At 40.3% G+C, this 25133-nt stretch overlaps 1 protein-coding gene across 1 annotated transcript in view; it reads left to right on the forward strand.

The window, feature by feature from the left end:
- LOC145395587 (ionotropic receptor 93a-like) overlaps positions 1 to 25133 on the forward strand; it is a 62345-nt gene that overhangs the window by 8174 nt on the left and 29038 nt on the right. Inside the window, exon 7 of the mRNA XM_080269158.1 lies at positions 3157 to 3343. Within this exon, the coding sequence (XP_080125284.1) occupies positions 3157 to 3343 (187 nt within the window). The remainder of the gene's footprint in view (positions 1 to 3156; positions 3344 to 25133) is intronic.

Raw genomic sequence — 25133 nt, forward strand, 5'->3', positions numbered from 1 at the left:
GGGAGTTTACTGTAGATAGCAGTGAATGGTGCCACATTCTGTCAAAAGCTTTAGAAATATCAAAGGCTACTGCATCAGTTTCTCCATGTTGGTCAACTGATTGGTGGATCGTGTGAGTCAGGAGACTGAGTATATCAATAGTGGATCTTTCGTGGCGAAAACCATACTGCCTATCACTAATTAAGCTGTTGAATTCAGTATGTTTAATTATGTGCTTATTCACTTCAATTTCAAATACTTTACCAAGAGAAGACCTGATCGATATTGGTCTGTAATCACAGGGGTCACAGGAACTTCCTTTTTTCAGAACTGGGTTGGAATTGGCTTCTCTCCAAGAATTAGGGAATGAAGAAGTACGTAAGCATAGCCTGAATAATTTAACTAGAACATAAGCAAGTTCTGGGGAGCACTTTTTCAAATCAATTGGAGGAATTCGACCTGGGCTTGTAGCTTTGTTGGTTGGTAAATTGTCTAGGATGGATTGTATGTATCTAGTCCGTATTTTAGAGTAAGTGGAGCAATTACGGGAGAATGAAGTTCTAGTACTGGGACATTGTAGCTGACTTCTTGTATCGCAGCAATTCTTGCAGGTGTACTAGTAAGGATATTCGCTTTACCACGTGAGTCATTTGGAATGTTACCGTCTGAAGATTTTAGTGGGGGAATGGGTGATGACTTGTTACATGATTTTTTGGTATTTCGGAGATACGTTGAGTGACATATGATAATTAAAGTTACTGGGATGCTTGCATGAATAAATCTGATTCTTTAATGTATGTAAATCTTTTGTCATATACATTTGCAGTAGAAAAAATAACTATTGTACTGTATATGAACAAGTGGAAAAGAAAAGAAAAATGTACCGGCATTATCAATTATTTACAAGTATTTTTTGTTCTTTACATACCGTATATTATACATTGTCTTAAGTTACTGTTCCAGGAAAGATAATTTAATATCATGATTTTTTAAAATGTGTCCGAATCAGGGTGTAAGCACCATACCCCGTTCCTTGAGATCCAGCAGTCCCTCTACTTACTGCTCCATACACCTTCACATGTCACCACTTCGGCACTAACATCAGCCATCCATATTTAAAACATGCTAAGGCTGCCTCACACAGGACTGGTGTACTGGTATCAGCGAGGTTGTCGTTTCGACATGTTAGCGGGTCTGATAGCAGATCAGTAAAGTCTGCTTTTTAACGAATTTCAAATCCATAAACTGTTGCCTGTTTTTTTAATATCGACGGGCTTTTTTGCGAAGTGCGGTGACTGAATTCAGTAGAGTTTTGTGAATCTTGTTTAAATTTATTTTGTGGGTAATTTGTACCTTATCCAATGACATATTTTGGCAGGCGATTAGCATTCGGCCCTTGAATGCATTTGTTTCATTTATTCATGTTTCCTCAGACGACATTGTTCGGCTTTAGGCAGATCTCTTGTCATGAAGGGGTAAATGGATGACCGATCCGTCCTCACCTGTTTGAAAAATCTCTCCAGACCTGAATGACATTGCTTGGATATTGCATGGTTGAAAAGTCAAGTGTCAGCGGACTGAAGGTAACAGTAGAACGTAGGGGTCTCGCTAGTGCTTCTGTCAACTGTATTTATTCTCGACCATTTATAGCAGTGACTTCCATGTGATGTAATTACTTAAAACAATTACTTATTATCCGGAGAAGACAAACTATAATTCTGTATGGAGATAATTTGTTTGGTATTTTGACCTCACAAAGAGTCATGGCAATAGTTTATGAACAAATAAAGCTGGAGGAACACAAATTATAACTATAACTGAGCAAAACTTATGAAGATTTTTTCTTTTCTTTTGTAATTTTTCACAATATTTCATAAACACATTTTTGCCTATGGTTTTGGATTTCCAAAACTTTATCATACTGATCCGAGAGTTTTAAAAAATGCAGGTAAGCACACTGATACAATTTTCCAGAATAGCGAAAAAGTACTTCTTTTATATTTAGTCTGTTCTCAAAATAATGCATCTCATTCAGACACAGGCCGTATTCTTGTTGGGTAAGAAAGCTCCCTAGCACATCATTCGTAGCAATTTATTTTTGGATGTGGCTGATTAATATCCTTTTGTACGTTATTTATGCAAAGTACGGCGATGTTTGGAGGATTCATATAACAAGAAGTATAACAGTAAAGTGCAATAAGCAAAATAAATCGCTTAGGAAATGATGTTGTGGAGCTTCCTTAGCCAACGACAATACGGGCCACAATAGCTATTTAAACAGTGACCCCTGTTATATGAAGTGAGTCTGTTATATGTCATTCAGAGTGAACTTAGAGTACTATCTGGCATTACTGTCAGTTATTACAGAGAGAAAATACGACACGTTTATAAATGATATTTTCCCTTTGCAATAAAATATTCGGTGGAATAGTGACAGGAACCTCTAAACGAAGAAACTGTGGACTAAATCGCCACAGTCCAGGTTAGTTTTCATGCTACATTTGTTCACCAAATACTTTATGTTAACATCTTACGATCCCCACACGATTATACTGAAGACCTTTAGAGGATGAAAACCAGATACAGCTTTCAATAATCCCTTCATATTAGGCTGAATACAGTGATCTGACTTTAAGTGGAACTAAATAGGAAATGCGTCCTACAAGTAAAGGAATTAAGAGAAACTTTGAAAATGAAAGACTTGAAAAAAAAAAAAAAAAAAAAAGATGTTGTACAGCCGTTGTTTAATCCTTTCATTGTCCATATGTCTCTCATCTGAATAAATATTTCCTGGTTTGAGCCTAAATGAACCATTATTTATGTCCTTACTTGCAGAAATGGTTCATTCACGTGAAGGGCATGAAGTTGTTTATTAATACTGAATATGCTCTTATCGTTTTTTACCTTTTAATATTAACAGCCAGTTAAAAAGCCATTTGTCAGCTGAATTTGAAGGAGAAAAAACGTGTAGATGGTTTGGCATGTGACAGAGCGCCCGAATTCCAGAGGACTGAATGATGTACGAATGATTATGTGGCCCATTCTGCTGGCCATGCTATGCATTATTCTCCCAGTACCGAATATTCCGGCCTTATATATCATACCTCATGCTGTTTCTAGGTGGGGAAAGCGTCTGGGTTAATTATTATTTTATACTATTTTTTGTGTTTATTTCAGGAGTGCCCATCTTGGTGCCCGTCTAACCCTGCAGCAGATAATATCCCGGAACTTTGCTAAACTAGATGGCACTTCCCGCTTGTATATAGGCAAGGAAAAGCTGCTACAGCTTTCGATAGCCTGGCCAGTCCCTCATGATGCCCCCTACACACCTCAGGTTGATAAATGTTTGAGGATTATATCGCAGGTGGGTAAGAGAATTTTATCTTCTGGCTTAATATGTTTTATACACGAAATCTGAGTCACAATAACTGAAGATAGCAATATTTTTAAAGATATCATTGTAGTAAAGAAGTTATTTATTTCACAAGAATGATGTCTTACATATTCTGTTTTTGCAACCTCCAAGCACTTTTACCCAGTTGCAGACAAATCCCTAGTAGTGAACGAGTCATCACTAATTCCAAGTCTTCCAAGAGTTATATCCTGAGATGATTAAAAATTTTCCGTAGATGACAAGAGAATTAAACTGAATAATTGGAAATATATATTGTGGCGCTGCAACAGCTCGATTATGTGATGAGGAATAAACGTTAAAACCTGTGTAGGCTACTCAAAGTCGATGCCTCTAACAAGGAAAAAATGGCAACACAGTAAGTCAATCATGAATCAACTATAAAAGGTGTTAGAAGTTCACATCTTTAACCCATTAGCTCCCAGAGTTCCTGTGGGAGTGATTTTGGTGGCAGTGTACTAAGCTTACTACCCTCCGCCTATTGGCACATAGTCGCGAAGCTCATAGGTCCCTACACTGGGGTTCTCTTCTTTATTAAAATATGAAAAGCCACCCCAAGTATGAAGGACAGTGAGAAGGAACCATCCGTCCTGCCATGCCTATGGAGAAACCTTCACCACGGGTCCCCCAGACTCGGACATACGACTAGCATGTGATGGAAAGTAAGGGGAACAAAGCAATCAGCACAAAACGCTTGAGCCCCACCACACATTAGGAACTCATGACTATGCCATGAGTGCCCAGTGCGTACCTGGGCAACAGCCACCTCCAATCGCTAAGACATGGAGGGGAGAACCCTCCGTACTAACACCCTCTGAAAAACATCCCTTAATTTATTATTAACAACAGCATCCCACAGGCTTTGTCAGCGATTAAGAATCACATACCTCAAGTATGGTCTCATATCGGTAGCAGGAATGGAGTAGTTAGCGGGGGTCATCCAGAAGAAACAGATTTTGCAAGTATATCTTCCATCTCACTGCCGTCCACACTGACATGCGAATGAACCCTTGCCTTACTCGAGAACGGCAAGGACAGGGGATGAGCTGAATTAAATTCTAATGTAAAATTAGTGGAATTTAGAAAAATTCCTGCCCTTGCAAAATCTGGGAATTTCACCCCAGACCTGATACCAGTGTCTGACTCTGGACCATCTGTGTATACAAGGACGGTTTCTCTGTAAACTGACGAATGTTCCTAAACAGCTGATGGAGAGCCCAAGAAGAGGCAGAAGACTTCGTAACCTCAGAATCCATGCACACCTGCACCTTAGGAAGGCACCATGGGGCGATTTTTCTGAGCTGGACAGGACAGACACACTACAGAGAAACCTACATCTCTCATAATCGGCCTGACCCAGTATGCAAAGGAATGTGGAGTGTGACGAAGAGAAACAGTGAGTGTGTCACTTTGAGCCATCTTTATATACAGGGAGAGGTGCCTCTGTGAATGGTATGTTCCAAAAATACCTGACGGCTGATGACGCGCCAGAGAAGAGAGAGAAGATTTAGTATCCTGATAATCCCTGAACACCTGCATCTCGGGAAGGTACCATTGTGCAATTCTTTGTAACCGACTGGGGCAGACAGGCTATGCAGAGAGACCCAAATCCCCCATAACCCTGTACCCAAAGGAATGTGGAGTGTGAGGATGAGAAACATGATACTGAAAAAATTACTGCCATGATACACAAGCAGCAATAAATGACTCTGGAATATATCTTACGCGATTCCAGCAACAACTGATTAGCCACTTGTGCTGTACACAAAAGGAAGGAACATCAGCCTGCACAACCTAGGAATTGGGTAGGATATGAAAGCACCAGTGGCAAGACACAAAACTGCATGATGCGAAGGACTGAGGACACTAAGTTGCGGTACAGCACGGAAGGCGTAGACCTCGTAACCATGGGCAAGCTTAGATCCCACTAAGGCTTGATTCAAATGAAAGAGTGTACTCGGACCAGCACCCCACTAGGTGTGAGATATAGAGACAGTACCTTCAAAAAAATTCATTGCTCGCATACATGACACAGAGAAGTTTGAAATGTAACACTCAAGTAACCTGACAGTCAAAGAAACTTAGTCTTCTCCATGCACTGTAGTGGGTGACAGCCCCTTTATTCTATATAAGTGGATTGCTACACTCATGCTTGAAGAAAAATGGAAAGCTCCCCAGTCTGCCCAGCTGGCAACGCTTTCCAGCACCAGCTGCATCCTCCTTTCAATAGCACACATGTAGGAACCAGAAAACCATATCACTAGGTCATCCACATAAAAGGAAGAAGACACCCTCTGTGGCAGGGAATCAAATGTCATTGATGGCAACAGCATGTAAAGGAACACTTAGCACACTCCTCTGTGCAACACCTTCCGCTTGAACTCGTAGGACAGAGTGAGGACAGCACTCGGACCTGAAACCTGCAGTTCAACTAGAAGTCACTAAGGAACAATGGCAGGTGACCATGCAGCCCCAAATTGTGAAGTTAATTCAAAATGCCATGGTGTCATGCTGTATCATATGCCTTTTCAAGGTCAAGGAACAAAGCTACGAGATGTTGCCCAGATGCAATAGCCTCAAAGACTGCTGACTCAGATCTGATAAAGTAGTCTAATGTGGAGTCACCAAACTTTCCACCTGGGCCACCTAGCGGCGAGAGGTGGGTAACAGGTGCTGGCAACAGTGTATCTGTTTGTTCATGTGTACATGCTCGACGAAAGTTCGGATCATCAACTCTCGTGTTCCGTAGTGAACCCACTGAGCTCTATAGAATGGATAGGCTATCTCCGATGCAAGAGTGTGAGTTTGGCCACCATATTGGAACACCAAAACTCAAATTCAAATTCAAATATTATATTTCCACTTAGCAGTGGTTATTAATAAAGATACACTCGTCGCATATAATACAAAAACATATATGGATTATGATTATTTTTCTGCCTAGTTCAACGACTTATATCGGGTACATTTAGCCAATGAGTATAAAACAGGGATACTGGGGAAGAATCTTCCCGCCCCACCCCAGGGGGCAGTAATGTTAAAGAATTAGCAACAAGATATATTTCTTGCTTTGAAATGTAGCGCCATCTCTCTTCGATGAATTCCTGTGCCCATTTCTGTATCCGTAAGCTGCACAGTGGACAATCGCACTATATTTTCCGGAATCATTGGCTGCTTTCAAAAACTCACAGAGCAACTCAGTATAAAAACGCAGGCATCAGGCGTGGTGTAACATGGCTGCCACTACACTAGCGCCGCCCTGACGGCGGCTACATAAATTATGCTGTGTTACCCATGAGAAAGCCTCTCCATATTATAGAGCTCAGTGAGTGAACCTCAGAGTTCATCCTAATATTCAGTCAACAATTTTTTACTGATAAAATTTCAAAGGAACTTCTTGAAAGTATTAGATAATGCGAGTACTGAAAACAGTAAGTAATATAATCTAAAAGACCGCATCTTTACATATATCACATATTAATAAACGTGTTCTTTTTCATTATTACATGATAAACCCATGGCTAAAAACTGTCTACTGAATACTGGGGAGAAGAACCATCGTGAGACCGGCCCTTACGGTAGAAAAATAGATGCCGGTGTCTGTTCGTTTTGCATTTCGCTAGTCTTGGGCTGGTCTTGATTGAACCTATTGAAATACCATTCTTGATCCGAGACACGATTAGATAAGTTAGGTCATTATTCTTTACAGGATTACTCACTGGGATTATATTACTTTAAACGAAGGAGGAGAGACAGGAACTGTATATGTCGGAGGTTGAAACTCGTTCACTGAGGCAGAATAGCCTACTGCCTCGAGTCAGCTAGTCATGAGTCGACCGACGTGATGTATCCTCCCCTGAGATTATATATAATAGTATATATTTATTTTATAATATTATAAATATTACCTTATTATAAATTTAATATAGTCATATTTATTTGGTCTTGGTCAGCGTGACCTGTGGCACATAACAATTTTCCGTGCGACCAGTTTCATGCAACTGGGTGAGCCGATGGGAGAGCTGCCTTACTCCTGAGACATTTTTCTCCCCACCCAACTCCGTACTCAGCCATCTATGGGATGAACTCCGATGGAGGTTCATTACAGACGAAGAGTTGATGATTCGAACTTTCGCCGAGCATGTACACACGAACAAACAAGTTCACTGTTGCCCGCACCCGTTACCCACATCTCGCGGCTAGGTGGCCCAGGTGAAAGTTTGGCGACTGTACGTCTCATCCAATGAAACCCTCTTTGTCACAGAGAAAAGAAACATCTTCTTTAGTTACTAAACTAGTCTGCCACTAACCATCTTCTCAAGCAGTAAATATACACGTGATGTCAAACAAATGGGACAATAATTAGACTCATTAAAATAGTTTTTAAGTGGCTTAGAAAATAGAAGAACAATACTCATCCTCCAGTTAGTGGATACTTATCCTATTGTAAATTACTAATAAAACTAGAGAATCGTACAACAAATGGTAAATCATAGCATAAGGAATGTCATTAAGTCCAGCAGCAGAGTCATTACACTGCTGGAGAGCAGCCTTGAATTCACAGACGGCAAAGAAAACATGAGGATCCAATTCAGTATACAGAAATAAAATACCTAACCTTTCCTGTTGATGCCGGAATAAGCTGAATGGTTTGGACGGATCTGAACAAAAAACACTGTAAAAATGCACTGCCAGGGCTGACGCTACTTCAGAGGACTTGGATAAAGCAGATCTCTGAATTTTAAGCACCAAGGGAGGAGAAGGTGATTACTTACCCGTTATTCTCATCACCTTCCTGACCAATGGTAAAGGAGTGGATAAGGTGGCTGAGGAGACATAGGCTCTCCACAAGTTTGACACGAGTTCCTCAGAACCCACTGATAACGGGTACAAGCTTTCTTAAGCTGAGTTTATAAGAACATATCTCTATTTTTCCTAAGGTTCCTACAAGCAGCTTTATGGACACACCTGCCTAAAGCACACTCCTCATCCCACCAAGGCACATGTCACCTGCAACACTTTCCAGACGTTCGTGGAATAAAAGAATGGCTAGCCTGATGTACAGTCGTTGTGAAATACTGCTCTGCATCATCACCCGTTTGAAAGTTGGGAACACTGCAGTCAAGACTATAGTGTTCTGCAGACTCTCCCCAGTCAGCCAAACCCAAACACCAGGGAAAGACACACTTCACCAACACATAGTTGCATGCTTTAACCACAAGAGGGGTTAACGATCAATACCATTCAAATGAGACAAAATCTCACATGAAAAGTTCAGTGAAGAATCACGGGAGACCAATGTAAGATAAATAACAGATAGAATGCCAGTTTGTACATGAAATGTATCAGCTCTCCCGTGCTCAGGGGAGCCAGATTCAAATCCTCAGCAGTAGATGCCAGGAGATCACCAAAGGTGTTACATATACTGTAGTTTCACTCCACAATGTATGGCGTCGCCTAGCAGAACAAACGGCCTATGAAGCTGACGAATAAAGTAGTCATGGTACAGAGGGGCGTGAAAGGGGGGGGGGGATAGATAAAGACAACAGAATATGTAACTCCTCCCCAGGTGTAACTGAACAGCCACAGCCTGAAGGAGAGACCAGACAGTAGGCTACAGCAAAGTAGAGGACAGCCACCTCGAGTATCACAGTCCATAACAGCTGGTGAGTGGAGAACTGTATATCCTCTTAGAGCAGAGAGAGCCTTGTTTCTGACAATAGTCTCCTGAAGGCAAACACAGAAGATGAAACTCTGACACGGGCAGTTGAAGTTCCTCCCAATTTGCTCAAACACCTCAACAGTTCCACTGTGGAGCAGCTATTACAGGACGAGGCATGGCAGGGTATCTTCACGCAAATGATAACAGAATTTTGCTGCAGCTTCTAAAGAATGTCATGAAAGACATACTCTGCAGCTACACTTAACCCTCCAAAACCCTGAGTTGCTGCAGATGGGATTTTGTGGGGAAGGTTCTTAACTTACTACCATTCATCTATCATGTCATAGTACCAAAGATCATAGGACCCAACCTGGGGTTCCCTCCTTATTTATGTTTTGAAAATGCGCCAAACCGTTACCCCAGGGTAACAATGGTTTCTGCTGCGTTAAACTTAGAAATCTCGTGAAATCTGTTTAAACTTTTAGTGAAATAAAAAACAAAAGCATTTGGGGGCCAAATGCTAATCACTGGCAAAATATCTTGGACCCTAATTATAAGAAAATATCTCTATCTATTGCTGAGATTTTCGCCATGCAGTTTGATGTATGACGGCTGGTATTCAGTCACCTTCGATCAAATCCTAACCAAAAGTTAATCACTTGTGTCCACTCATGCAATTGTTGTTTCATTATGGTTTGGTGAATATTCTTCCATAACTTTTACACACACACACACACACACACACACACACACACACACTTGATATACTTCCAAAGGAAGTATATCAAGTGGTCAGAGTCCTGAGGAGTTTGCTGCGTTATCAGACAACAGGAGCTGCGTCCGGTAAACAGACGAGACCAGGGTAAATTCCGACACTGACGGAACGGACATGCTAAACTGTAAGTAGAAAATATATTTCTATAAGATGGCGTACTTTCAAGAAGTGCAACTAGGTAAGAGGAAGGAAAACACTATAAAACAAAATGATGACTACACAGACCTGGTGGAACTGGTTACATTTAATGAATTAGCTGAGAAAGTGAACAGATTGGAAGAAACTTTCAAACTGGAATTGGATGAAATAAGGAAGGAACTGTGCCAACAAAAGGGGAAAAATGAGGAACTGGTAAAAGAATTTAACAGAAAAAATGCACCAATAATGTAGGTGACCTACAAGCTGAGGTAGACATTCTGAGGAAGAAAGTGAACGAAATGGGAAATACAGTAGTCACCCTTGAAAGAGTTTTGGAGGAGTACAATGATGATAAAGACATAATTAGACAAGCAGGTGATCTGATAGAGCAGAACAGAGACAATGATAAGATAACTCAGGCGAATTAAATTATGAGAAACTACACAGAGGACATACAACATAAACGGGCAGAGGTAGCCAAAACAAGTCAAGATTTAAAAAACAAGGCTGAAGCAAAAGCCATGACAAAAGAGGTGATAGACATCATACGGAAGAACCCAAGGCTGATAAAGGAAACAGCTGGGATTTACAGATCTATAGTCATCACTGGAAGAGGTGAAGAAGAAATAAGAAACAGAATCACCAGAGACAACAAAGAGATGGTAAATATAATAAACATATTGAAAGTAGTATCAGACGTAATTTGTGAGAAAGATGCAAAGGAATTTAAGAGATTAGGGAAATATTAGAGAAACAGGTCAAGGTCCCTCAAAGTGTGAACACTGTAGAAGAGTTATCAAAAAATGCTAACAAAATTAACCCTTTCATTCACGGGGGCCCGGTGAAGAACACAACCGCTCACACTCTTTCGAAGTAGATTGAGTCCAACCATATAATTTGCTGGATTTTTTTTTTTAACTACAATTTGTTGTTTGATCTTCCTAATGAAAGAAAAAAAAAGGAATTACCATATTTTATCATTCACTTATTTATTCAATGCCCATTTACTCTCAGACATATAAACATTTTGGTGATGATTATAGAATATTGTAGAGATTATACCAGATTTTTTTTTTTATGGCAACCGGAATAACAATAGTCGTTCATCACACCTGGCCGCTCTGAATGAACTGTTTGGAATCATTTCATTCTCGCCAGCCCAGGCCTCACGCTCCCTGCATTCCTCACTCAGTGATTTGTGTGGCATCGAAAAATTATTACAATCATTTCAATCTCCTGCCCTAATTTTTAACTGTATTGTTATGAAACTGATACATGTTACAAATGAATAAATGATCTTCCTAATGAATGAAAAATAAATAAATAAATAAAGGATATAAACCACCATACTTTGTCTTTCAGTAATGTATTCATTTACTCTCTGACATATATACAGTACTTACACACTGTATATACTGTATGTCAGAAAGTAAATGAATACATTACTGAACGACAAAGCATGGAGTTTTACATCCTTAATTTTTTTTTCATTCAATAGGAAGATCACTTATTCACTTGTAACATGTATCAGTTTCATAACAATACAGTTAAACATTAGGGCAGGGGATTGAAATGATTGTAATCATTTTTCGATGCCGCACAAATCACTGGGTGAGGAATGCAGGGAGCGTGAGGCCTGGGCGGGCGAGAATGAAATGATTCCAAACAGTTCACTCAGAGCGGCCAGGTGTGATGAACGACTATTGATATTCCGTATGCCATAAAAAAAAATAAATAAATCTAGTATAGCTAGAGTGTCATTTTTTTTTTTTTTTACGAAATGGATCGCAGATAAATGCTCTACCATATTCTATAATCATTGCCGAAATGTTTATACGTCTGTGAGTAACTTGGGGAAAGCCGCAGAAATTGATGGAGTGTGTGGTGAAATGCTACAGCATGGGGGAGAGATAGTAGTAGAATGGATGTGGAAGATGTGCAGATTGGCCTGCGAGGAAGGTAGAGTCCCGGAGGATTGGAAGTCAGGTATAATTATTCACTTGTACAAAGGAAAAGGAGGAAAAGAAGTGTGTGGTAATCATAGGGGCATTTGTCTTCTTAGTATAATAGGAAACGTGTATGGTAGGATACTTATTGACAGAGTTAGAGAAAGAACAGAGGAATTAGTTGGAGAAGAACAGGGAGGCTTTAGGAAGGGAAGAGTTTGTGTAGATCAGATATTCATTCTTAGATCTTTAGTGGAAAAGTTTCTAGAGAAGGGAAAGAAGTTGTATGCGCCTTTCATGGATTTGGAGAAAGCATATGACAGGGTCAATAGACATGGATTGTGGAAATTACTAAGAATATATGGAGTAGATGGGAAGTTGTTGAATGCTGTGAAGAGTATGTATGACGGTGCTAAGGCTGCAGTGCGTGTGAATGGTGAACTGAGTGAATTTTTCTATTTGAAGGTTGGGTTGAAACAGGGATGTGTCATGTCTCCGTGCTTGTTCAGTCTGTACATGGATGGGATAATAAAAGAGGTACAAGGTAGGGTAGTGGATGTTGGAGTGGCCCTGGTGAGAGAGGGTAGTGTTTGGAAACTCCATGTACTGTTGTTTGCAGATGATACTGTGTTGTTGAATGAAGACGAAGGGAAGCTACAAGGATTGGTGGATGAGTTTGGGAGAGTGTGTAAGAAACGGAATCTAAAGGTGAATGCAGGGAAGAGTAAAGTGATGGTCTTTAAGAGAGGTGAAGTCAGTGAATGTACAGCGAGGATGGATGATGAGGAATTGGAAAATGTGATTACGTTTAAGTACTTGGGTAGTGTGATGAGTAAGGATGGAGGTTTGGAGGGTGAAGTGCTTGAAAGGGTACAGCAGGGAAGAAAGGTTGCTGGATCCTTGAAAGCAGCGATAAGAAACAGGGAAGTGAGCATGGAAGTGAAAAAGTTACTACATGACAGTATTGTGATATCAACTCTAACGTATGGAAGTGAAGCTTGGACGTTGCTGGAATGACACAAGTCAAGAGTGAGAGCAGTGGAAATGAGTTATTTAAGAGGAGCCTGTGGAGTCACATGGAGAGACAGGCTGACAAATGAAAATATAAAGGAGCGTTGTGGTATGGCTGTAGATGTGATAGGCAACGTTAGAAGGAATATACTGAGGTGGTTTGGCCATGTGGAGAGGATGGAGGGTGAAAGACTGACGAAGAAAGTGTATGTGAGTGAGGTGGAGCGGGGGGAGAAGGAGGGGGAGGCCGAGGATGAGATGGAGGAATGGGGTGGAGAGGTATATGAGAGAGGGGGGTGTGAGTCGGGAGCAGGGCAGTGAAATGGCAGGGGACAGGGCGACGTGGAGGCGATTTGTTTGTGGCCACCCCGAACGGGATAGAGGCGTCTGGTAATAGATAGATAGAGTAAATGAGCATTAGATAATTAAGTGAATGATAAAATATGGTAATTCCTTCTATTCAGATTTTTTTTTCGTTCATTAGGAAGATCATTCATTAATTTATAACATAAACCAGTTTCAAAACAATACAGTTATAATATGGGCGGGGGAATGAAATGATTGAAATCAGTTTCTGATACCGCATGAATCGCTGAGTGAGGAGAGTGAGAAGTGTGAGTTCTGGGCTAGAGAGAGACTGTCACTCAGTACTTGGAAGTGGTTGGACACAGGTGGCGTCGAAAGAGTGCGAGAGGGTTAAGGAATCAGAGTAGTACAAAGAAGTGTGGATAAAAAGGTGCCTGACTTAAGAGAAATGGGGATTACTAAAGCAAAAGAGGGAAGAAGCAAAAAGAAAGAATGATGCAAGATCAGATGAAGAGGGAAGTATTTGTTTCATAAAGTAGTAGGATTGCATGTAAAAAAAAGGCACATAAACAGCAGGGACAAAATAAAAGCAAAATAGAAGACTCAGCCAATGTCAAATATGTGAACAAAATGCCTAAGTTAATGTACTCAAATGTAGTTGGAATGGTACCCAAATTATTAGAGATAAAAGACTGTATCATAGAAAATGAGCATCATATTATTTGTATAACAGAAATAATATTCACCTCAGGGATATCAAACGACTCTTAAAATTTGGATGAGTACAATATTTGGCGAAAAGACAGAAATTTTAAGAAAGAAATAGTTATGATACAAACAGAGAAAAGACTTCAAGTAAAAGAGATAGAAATAGACATACCTTCATCAGTTGAATTAGTTGCAGTAGAGATTAGTACATCAGAAGGTTTAATAACTGTGGCAAATATACATATGCCACCCAAGACAAACACATGGGACAGAGGTGAATATGAAGACCTGGCAGAAAAGACATTTCAGAGTTTAAGAACCCTACAATACAGAATGGAGGAAAAAGCTGACAGAATTATACTACTGGGAGATTTTTACAGATATATACACTGGAATATACTAGATGTAAAAAGCCATGAAAGTTGTTGGGATCAAAAGCATTTGGATCTTATACAGGAATGCATTCTATCACAATATGTAAAGGAGAACACCAGAAAAAGAGGACCAGAAGACCCCTCATTACTAGATATTCACTAGGCATGAAAATGAAATTGACAATATAATCTGTCACCCGCCATTCGGCAAAAGCGACCATACAGTACTAAAGTACAATTTCAGGATAGCATATGATATAGTTAGAGGTAATGGAAATTACAAAAGGGGCTAAATTACAAGAAGGGAAACTATCATGACCTAAAGAAGTATTCCAACGATATAGAGTGGCAAAAGGAGCTAAGAAGACATGCTATAAATGTTATATATAAAAAATTCTGTGAATTTTACGAAATAGGAGTCCATCATTATGTCTCATTGCACAAAGACACGGTAATAAGGATAAAGAAATGGTTTAATATTGACTGTAAAATTGCAAAAGAGAAAACAGATTTGTTGTGGATCAGATACAGACGACATAAATATAAGAGAGCATATAACAACCACAAGCAGGCAAGAAATGATTATACAAGGATAAGGAGAGAAGCTCAAAGGTAGTATGAGGAAGACATTGTAAATAAAAGTACAGATCAGCCGAAATTGGGTTACAGCTACATACGAAGCAAATCAAAAGTTAATGATAAAGTACCATCCACCATGGATGAGGGGAAAATCTGTATCAATGAAGAAGATTTTGTGAAGTACTAAAAATAAATTTCCAGTCAGTTTTTACTAAAGAAAGTAGATTTGCGAGAGATGAAGACAAACAAGCATTCCCACACATATTAACAAATATACGTACAACAAAACAAGAGGTCCAGGAAGCGATGAGGAAATTAGACAGGGGAAAAGCCAATGGTCCTGACGAGTTTTCATTTTGGGTATTACAGGAATGTGCAAAAGAGTTAAGCAGTCCATTACAATTAATATTCAAAGAATCCTTAAGACAAGGAAAGCTACCTGATATTTGGAAGAAAGCAAACATTGTTCCCCCTTTCACGAAAGGAGAGAGACAAAATCCACTTAACTACCAACCAGTATCACTGACCAGCGTCGTAAACAAGATGTCAGAAAAAGTGATACAAAGAATTTGGGTAAATCACCTGGAAAAACACAATATGATAACTGAAAGACAATTTGGTTTTAGAAAATGAAAATCATGTGTTACCAATCTATTAAGTAACTACGACAGAGTTGCAGAAATGATACAGAAAAGAGATGGCTGGGTAGACAGCACATATTTGGATTTCAAGAAAGCATTTCACAGAGTACCACACAAAAGACTTTGATGGAAACTGTACAATCAAGGAGGAATCCAAGGTATACTGTACGACTGAATGCAAGATTTTCTCAGTAAATGGGAAATGCGAACAGTGCTAAGGGGATATTACTTATCACGGAGAGAAGTGACAAATGGAGTTCCACAGGGCTCGGTGCTGCCATCACTTATGTTTTTAGTATATATAAATGACATGGACAGCAACATTGGAAATGGAAGCTACCTAAACATGTTTGCTGATGATGCAAAAATACAAAGGGAGATTACACAGACTCTTGCACAGAGCTACAAGGGGAATTAAATAAGCTTCATGAATGGAGCAATTGATGGCAAATGGAATTCAGTGTGGACAAATATTATGCAATAAAATTTGGTAAAAGTGAAGAAAGACCAGACTGGGACTATAAATTAGGAAGTTCAACCCTACACACATCAGAAGGGGAAAAACATTTAGGCATGATTATCAATAACAGACTATCACCGGCTGACCACATAAATGAAAAAGTAAGGAACACGTACACTCTGCTTGCTAATATGAGGGTAGCATACACATATATAAATGAAGACATGCTGAGAAAGGTAGTAGCATTCATTAGACCAACTTTGGAGTATGCATCAGTAGTCTGGAATCCACATCTCAAAAAACAAGTAGATAAGATTGAAAAGGTATAAAGGGCCGCTACAGGATGGGGACCAAGTTTAAGGGACCTAAGCTATGAAGAAAGACTCGAAAAATTAAACCTACCACCATTACAGAAGAGAAGGAAAAGAGGAGACATGATTATATAATATAAATGCATTACAGGAAAAGAGAAAATAGACGTAAATGGTACATAACCTATGGGAAAGCAACATCAAGAGGACACTGCAGAAAATTGTACGAAAAGAGAGGTGATAAAGACATAAGGAAATTTAGTTTCCCAAATAGAGCAGTTGATCGGTGGAATGCACTACCGAATGAAACTGTGCCAAAATAATTCATAAATTTAAAGACATGTATTATAAAAATGGTTCAAAAACACGGGACTGTACGAGGTTGACTCATTCCTGTAAACATACAACTAGGTAAGAACAAGTAGGTACGAACACACACACACACACACACACACACACACACACACACACACACACACACACACACACACACACACACAAAATCTATCGCCTCGTCTTGCTAAAACCGGATGATAAAAATCATTACTTGTCTGTAGCATCCCAGCTCCGTTTATGGGTCTGGTAACAGTGTGTTGAAGAAGTATGAATATCAAACCATGATACCAGAATTATGTTAAATAACCAGCATGTGAAGAGAAAACCATGTTGTAAAACGGATATATAACTGATCTACTTACGGTATTGTGTTATTTTCCCCTCAACACTACCCAGTGACTAAGTTACTTTCATTATAATAGCCTTGTTGCTCCATCTTAATCGGTTGTTAATACCCCTCCAGTGATGATTCCACATGATACGTTAGACATTTTTTTTTCTTTCACGTATGAGGTCTGTTGTATTTGGAATCATCTTCCAGCACAGGTAGCTGACACTTTGTCAACAGAGCAGTTCAGGGTTATACCAGACCTGACATTGTGGTTCATTGAATATTTCTTCCAATTTCATAGTCTATCTTTCTTCCTTCGGGTTAATTATACTTCTTTTTACGTGCCCGTTCTGCAGGGGGAGGAGGTGGGTGGAGAGAGCCTTCATCTCTGCTATACTTTCGTCACACGAATTGAGTAACATCTTATATCTGGTAAATTCATTCATGGTACCTCTGAGGTACAGGTCGTAAGACCTTCTGTGGTGTTACTTCTTGGAAAGCTACCCCCCCTCTCTCTCTCTTTGTGTTTGTTTAAGAAGCATTTCCTATAATGTGTTTTCCCAGGGATCTTATAGGCGAAAATCAGTGAAATCTGCTTTTACAATGACTTTATCTGGGTGGCATAATACGTGGTTTAATTTGATTACTAAAATGCACAGGCATTTGTAATGCTTTATATTGGCATTTTATCAGCATAAACTAAAAAATGACGGATTTTGCAAGAAGTGTTAACGGAATGTTCTAGTGGCTTTTCATGTGCCGGTAGGAGCAGGTTTGTAAACAGTTATGTCAGTCCGTGGCAGGTGGCTCTTGAAAACGTGACATATACTTCAAATGTTGCCCAAACGTGTTATTCATTGAAATTTATACCTGTATCTCCCAGTAACAGTGGAGATACATGGGAATATATGAGATGGTTCTATAAATCACATTAGTCCTATATAGGCCTATGTACTGAAGAATTATCATCAAAGTTCAAAACATGAAAGAATGGTTTAAATCAAAAGATTAAGAATTTTGAGGACTGTTGGCATTTACTTGTATACAGGTAATGTGATGTGGTTCACGTTTGAACCAAAGCTATATGAATTAAATGAAATAATCTGTTCCAAAGAAGACTCCGTTCAGCGATAAAACACCAGTGTTTTACATATTTTTACTGAATGTAACTAGAAATTATATTAGCATTCATATTATTTAAAAAGTGTCTTTTTATATTTTCACCCTGTAACAAAGTAGCAAACATTCTTTTCAGATGCATTATACAGTATATAATGTAGATAATTTTCCAGCATTAAAAAGTATAGGATCTCATTTCATTGCACTAAGATATCTTCTTTTTAATTTTGCGAAATACTGCACTAATTATCGTATTTGTACGATTCACATGCACCGTACCATTTTCCACAAAGAGGAAGAAAAGGATAAATTGGAGACGAAGAGTAAGTTCCTAATAATAAAGAAGTAATTACTGATAGCGTGGCCTGACTGTTCAAAAGCATGCTACATAAGAAGAAGCAGCGAGCACATTGTTTTAGGCCAGGTTACGGTATATCAGAATAGTCCAAACGCCCGATAAAATGTGGCGATGGTACCACTGAGTACGAGGGACCGGTACAGTATTCTTAGCAGTTGCCTTAGTTATAACCCGAGCAGCCACTTTTCTTTGAATGAGAGACAGGAGTGACTAGCCTAGACTAATGCATTATATTTAATTATTTTGCTTTATAAGAGTTGTAGAACAGACTGCTAAATAGATTCTTAACATGTTGTATTGTCATTATACACTGTGCATGTACCGCTATGCATATAACTGGTGACTACGCATAAATTCAGTATGTCCAATGCATTAGAATACAGAAGAGTAAACCCCTGGGGGTACGGGGGGTTTTCAAGAATACTCCCCCAGTATCCCTGCTTGTTGTAAAAGGCGACTAAAAGGGTTGGCGGAGGGTTAGTGCCCCTCCCCGGAAAACAACTAACTAAAAAGACAAACAATAAGCCTCGGACAAGGACTGACCAAAAGATGACGACCAAGTACCGGACAAAGGACATAGTAATCGGAACGTGGAATGTAAGGGGAGCGAATGATGAGGTGAAAGAGAGAGATTGTCCAGGTGCTTGAGGGTGCGAAAGTTGATGTATGCGGAATAACTGAAACGAAATGCAGAGGTGAGAGTGTGAGAGGAGTATGGATGGGGTATATGTGCAGGAGTAGGTGAGAATGAGAGGGCAAAAGAAGGAGTATGTATAGTTGTGAGTAAAAGATGGAAGAAGAACATAAGAGAGTATGGATCAGTTGGGTCAAGGATTGTGTGGGTAAAGTTGAAAGTTGGAATACAAATGTGGGCGATTGTGTGTGTGTATGCGCCAACGCAAGATCGTGCAAGCAGAGTGAGAGAAGAGTTCTGGACAAATGTGGAAGTGTGCATGGAAAAGTTTGGAAGGAATGAGAGAATGTTTTTGATTGGTGATATGAATGGTAAAGTAGGGAATGTGAAGGTGGATGGAATAGTTGGTGAGTGGGGTGTGCCTGCTGAGATAGATGAGAATGGCAGTGCGTTAGTGGACATTTGTGCTGGGAGGGGGTTGGTGATAGCCAATACCCTCTTCAGGCACAAAATGATCCACAGGTATACATGGCGAGTGATGAGAAGGGTGGGTGGTGAACTGAATGAAAGGAAGGCAATGATTGATTATGTGTGTGTGGATGAAAGGATGCGAAAATGTGTAATGGATGCAAGAGCTTATAGAGGTTGGGGGAGTGTTTCTGATCACTACTTGGTGGTGGCCAGAATCAAGATCCAATTAGGATGGAGAAATAGAAGAAGGGAAGGACGGGAAGAAGGAGTATTTGTAAGGAGAGTGGAAATGTTACAAGAGGATGAGAAAAAGGCAGAGCATAAGAGAGAAGTGGAGGAACGATTGGGCAAATATGAATTGGAGCAGATGGGGGACGTGGATGGTGTGTGCAGGATATTTACAGAAGAAATATGTGCAGCATGTGATGTGGTGTGTGGGATGAAGAGAAGACAGAGGGATGTGCAAGGAACAGCGTGGTGGAATCAAGAGGTGAGACAGGCTGTGGCACAAAAGAAGAAAGCATACAATGAATGGATGAGAAATAGGGGCGTGGAAGAAGTTGAGAGGCGGAAGAGAGAGTTATATGTAGAAAGAAAGAGAGAGGTGAAAAGATTAGTAAGAGAGAGTAAGAAGAGAACGGATAAGGAATTTGGAAGGAACCTGAGTGCAAAGTGGAGGGACTGTAAGGAAATGTTCTGGAAAGAGGTGAAAAGAGTAAGACAAGGTGGAAGTGAAGTTAGCAGGGGAGTGAAAGACAAAAATGGTAGATTACTAGTGGACAAGGGAGAAAAAGTGAGTAGATGGAGGAAACACTTTAAGGAATTTTTGAACATAGAGGATGGAAGCAATGCGAGTATAAGTGGCTGGGGAATGGCTGCAAGAAGGAGGGAGGTGAGAAGACAGGAACAAATCAGTAGGATAAAAACTGTGGAAGCAATGAAGAAAGTTAAATTGGGGAAAGCCCCAGGAATTGATGAAGTGTGTGGTGAAATGCTGAAGTATGGGGGAGAGATAGTAGTAGAATGGATGTGGAACATGTGCAGATTGGCCTGGGAAGAAGGTATAGTCCCGGAGGATTGGAAGTCAGGTATAATTATTCCCTTGTACAAAGGAAAAGGAGAAAAAGAAGTGTGTGGTAATTATAGGGGCATCTGTCTTCTTAGTATAATAGGAAAAGTGTATGGTAGGATACTTACTGACAGAGTTAGAGAAAGAATAGAGGAATTAGTTGGAGAAGAACAGGGAGTCTTTAGGAAGGGAAGAGGTTGTGTAGATCAGATATTCATTCTTAGATCTTTAGTGGAAAAGTTTCTAGAGAAGGGAAAGAAATTGTATGCGGCTTTCATGGATTTGGAGAAAGCATATGACAGGGTCAATAGACATGGATTGTGGAAATTACTAAGAATATATGGAGAAGATGGGAAGTTGTTGAATGCTGTGAAGAGTATGTATGATGGTGCTATGGCTGCAGTGCGTGTGGATGGTGAACTGAGTGAATATTTCTCTTTGAAGGTTGGGTTGAAACAAGGATGTGTCATGTCTCCATGGTTGTTCAATCTGTACATGGATGGGGTAATAAAAGAGGTACAAGGTAGAGTAGTGGATGTTGGAATGGCCCTGGTGAGAGAGGGTAGTGTTTGGAAACTCCCTGTACTGTTGTTTGCAGATGGTACTGTGTTGTTGAGTGAAGACGAAGGGGAGCTGCAGGGTTTGGTGGATGAGTTTGGGAGAATGTGTAAGAAACAATCTAAAGGTGAATGTAGGGAAGAGTAAAGTGATGGTCTTTGAGAGAGGTGAAGTCACTGAATGTACAGCGAGGTTGGATGGTGAGGAATTGGAAAATGTGGGTACGTTTAAGTACTTGGATAGTGTGATGAGTAAGGATGGAGGCTTGGAGGGTGAAGTGCTTGAAAGGGTACAGCAGGGAAGAAAGGTTGCTGGTTCCTTGAAAGCAGTGATAAGAAGCAGGGAAGTGAGGATGGAAGTGAAAAAGTTACATGACAGTATTGTGATACCAACTCTAACGTATGGAAGTGAAGCTTGGACGTTGTTGGAAGGACACAAGTCAAGAGTGAGAGCAGTGGAAATGAGTTATTTAAGAGGAGCCTGTGGAGTCACATGGAGAGACAGGCTGACAAATGAGGATATAAAGGAGCGTTGTGGTGTGGATGTGGATGTAATAGGAAGCGTTAGGAGGAATACACTGAGGTGGTTTGGCCATGTGGAGAGGATGGAGGGTGAAAGACTGACGAAGAGAGTGTATGTGAGTGAGGTGGAGGGGGGGAAGAAGGAGGGGGAGGCCGAGGATGAGATGGAGGGATGGGGTGAAGTGGTATATGAGGGAGGGGGGTGTGAGTTGGGAGCGGGGCAGTGAAATGGCGGGGGACAGGGCGACGTGGAGGCTATTTGTTTGTGGCCACCCCGAACGGGATTGAGGAGTCTGGCAATAGATAGATAGAGAGATAGAAATATCAATGTTATTATACCATTGGTTAAGAGATTCCTACAGGGCTTACCTAAAAACTAGAACATTCACAACAATAAGACCTGACGAAGTCTATTTTAGGTTCTTCCACTACTCACTACTGTAATTGTCTGTTTTCAGGCTGGTCTGTATGAGCAGTGGAAAAAGGAAACACTGGAAGCTGCTGCACGTGAAAGTCGAATGAAACAGAGGGAAGAAATAAAACAGCAAGGGCAGGATGGAACAGAACACAGCCAAACTAATTTCAGGAGTCTGTCTGTTATCCATGTGCAGGGACCTCTGCTGCTTCTCCTGGTGGGCATCACCCTGGGCAGTGTGGCCTTTGTAGTGGAGAGGCTGCTGGTGTCGGAGCCTCACCCTTCACATACACCTGGACCTACGAAACAAATATTAGACTGAGTAATTTCCTATATGACTCCCACAGGCAGGTTTTTAATTGACAGAACATAATTTAGTATCTGACCTCTTCATCCTTAGGTCATCATTACTGTTGCATTCATAACATTAGTAATCATCTGCAGGAAACATGAATAATGTAGAAAAGGCATCCAGGGATAGCCTACACAGTGTATTAATGTTGCATTTTTAGTCCAAAGAAGAAAAAAAAAAAAAACAGTTCACAAGTCCTTTTACTCTTATGAGGTGTATGTAAAGTCAGAATCAGAAAAAATACAAACGAATTAATTCACATGATTATTTTTTTTCGCCTGTAACAGCTCGTAACAGAAAGGTGTTAACATTAACTATCCTTGCTACTTTTAGGCAATGAATATACTATAAAGTGAAAGATATGACCCTAATTTTTAACGTACTTTTTACTATTTTATTTATAGCAGAAAATAGAAATGTGTCCTTTTTTCTTCTTCACCCTTCATGCATTGAACTGGTGACAGTACAGAAAGATAGAAATGTTTTGTTGGCATTTAACAAGCCTATTATCGAGAGGTATTAAAGAAGGAAGCCTTCATGATGTGGCATCGATATAATTGGGCAGTTTCATTGCCTTTCTATAAACGTCCCTTAACAGCCCGTCCCCTGAAATGGCAATGCTGGATCTCAATAAAAGGACAGTTTTAAAATTCACTCTGTTGAGTTCATATTCAGATGAACCTGCGGCAACAAAAACAGTAACAACAACAAAATCATCACCATCACTATCAACCACCACCACCACCACCACCACCAACAACAACAACAACAACAACAACAACAACAGTATCAATGAAGCAGATGCTTCAGATAAAGACATCAAGTATTTCAGAATCTTTAATTCAACTCTTAAACATACAAGTAACTACTGCCACTGTGGCTCACGGCGACAAGGGAGGAAACCTACCTACAGTACTGAACATTTACAAATGTAGTACACATATGGACTATACGGGATTTTGATAAAGCCAGGTACCATGTAGGGATTCCCAAGGGTTAATAACTTGCGTGATAAATCCTTAGGAAGCTACACTGAAACATCAAATGGGGCTTAATAAAGCTGAGTTCCTTGCTTATGACAATCCTTAGTCGCTAAAACGAAGCATTATATGAGGCTTCGTTAGAATGAATCGCCTTGAGTGTGAATTCCTTAGTGGTGCTTGAATGACTACAGTAGATAGTCCAGTAAGCTTAATATCTGTAGCAACAATCATCTATCTATATACCTAGGATGCTTCCTCCAGAGAAAGGGAGATAGCCGAAACAGGACGACACACATCCAATTTACTCATTGACACACACACACACACACACACACACACACACACACACACACACACACACATTTACTCATATCTTAGCCGGAAGCGGAGAAGGGACAGATCCTCAGCATACCACACCGCACCAGGGTCAACTGAACAGTGCAATCAGTGACATCCGCAACAGGACCCAACACCAGAACTGGTTTACCCCTGCCACATCATATGGACCCATCCCCTTACCCACACCTGACCTGATCAGCTGATCAGACCAAATGTGGGTGAATATCCCCTCTCAGATGCGTCACCATGTATTCATCCACAATTTCTCTCCAGTCATCCCTATCACGTGCAGCCACTCTCCCTTGCTCTACGGACATCCATCTTGCATCTAACACTCTTTTTACATTGTCCATCCATCCTATTCGTGGTCTTCCTCTCAGCCTTACACTTCTCACATCCGATTCAGTTATATTTCTCACTAATCGCTCTTCATCCATTCTCTCCATATGCCCAAACCACTGCAACACCTCTGCTCAACTCGATCAGCCATCTCCTGCATAACTCCAGTTCTCCTTCTCACTTCATCTTTTCTCACTCAATCCATATTCGCCACTCCACACATACTCCTCAGACACCTCATGCACATTACATTCAAACACTTCATCTCTGCTACACCCAGAATCCAAGTTTCAGCCCCATATAATGCAGCCGGTATGACTACACCCTCATGCAGCCTTGGTTTTACATCCATTCTAAGCAAATGGCATCTAAACACTTTTTTCATTCCTCCCAACACCTTTCCTACTTCATTCATTGTAAACTTCACCTCTACATCTATTTTTCCATCCACAGCAACATTTGACCCTAAATACTTAAAACACTCTACCATCTCAAACAACTCACCATTCAAAACTACATTCATCCTTCTACCATCAACCAACCTCGTGCACTTCATCACTTTACTCTTATTCTCATTTACTCTCAATTTCCTCCTTTCACCTACCCTTCCAAACTCCTCTACCACCTGTCTTAACCACTCCTCCGAATCAGCCACCAGTGCCATGTCATCTGCAAACAGCAGCTGATTCAGATTCTACTCTCTACCATCAGCATTCACCAGATTCAAACCTCGACCTAACACTCTCTCATTCCACTCTCTACCATCAGCATTCACTAGACTCAAACCTTCACCTAACACTGTCGCATTCACCTCCCTTACAACACCATCCATATAAATAGTAAACAACCAAGGCGACATCACACATCCCTGCAGCAGCCCCACTCTCACGGGAAACTAATCACTCACACTATATACCATTCTACTCACGCTCTACTGTTTTCATAAAAACTTTCACTCCTTTTAACAATCTACCATCAAGTCCATACAGTCTCAAAGCAGTCCACA

This window comes from Coenobita brevimanus, chromosome 32 (assembly GCF_032717465.1).
Source record: "Coenobita brevimanus isolate Jiangsu-jjx chromosome 32, ASM3271746v2, whole genome shotgun sequence".
Lineage (NCBI taxonomy): Eukaryota > Metazoa > Arthropoda > Malacostraca > Decapoda > Coenobitidae > Coenobita > Coenobita brevimanus.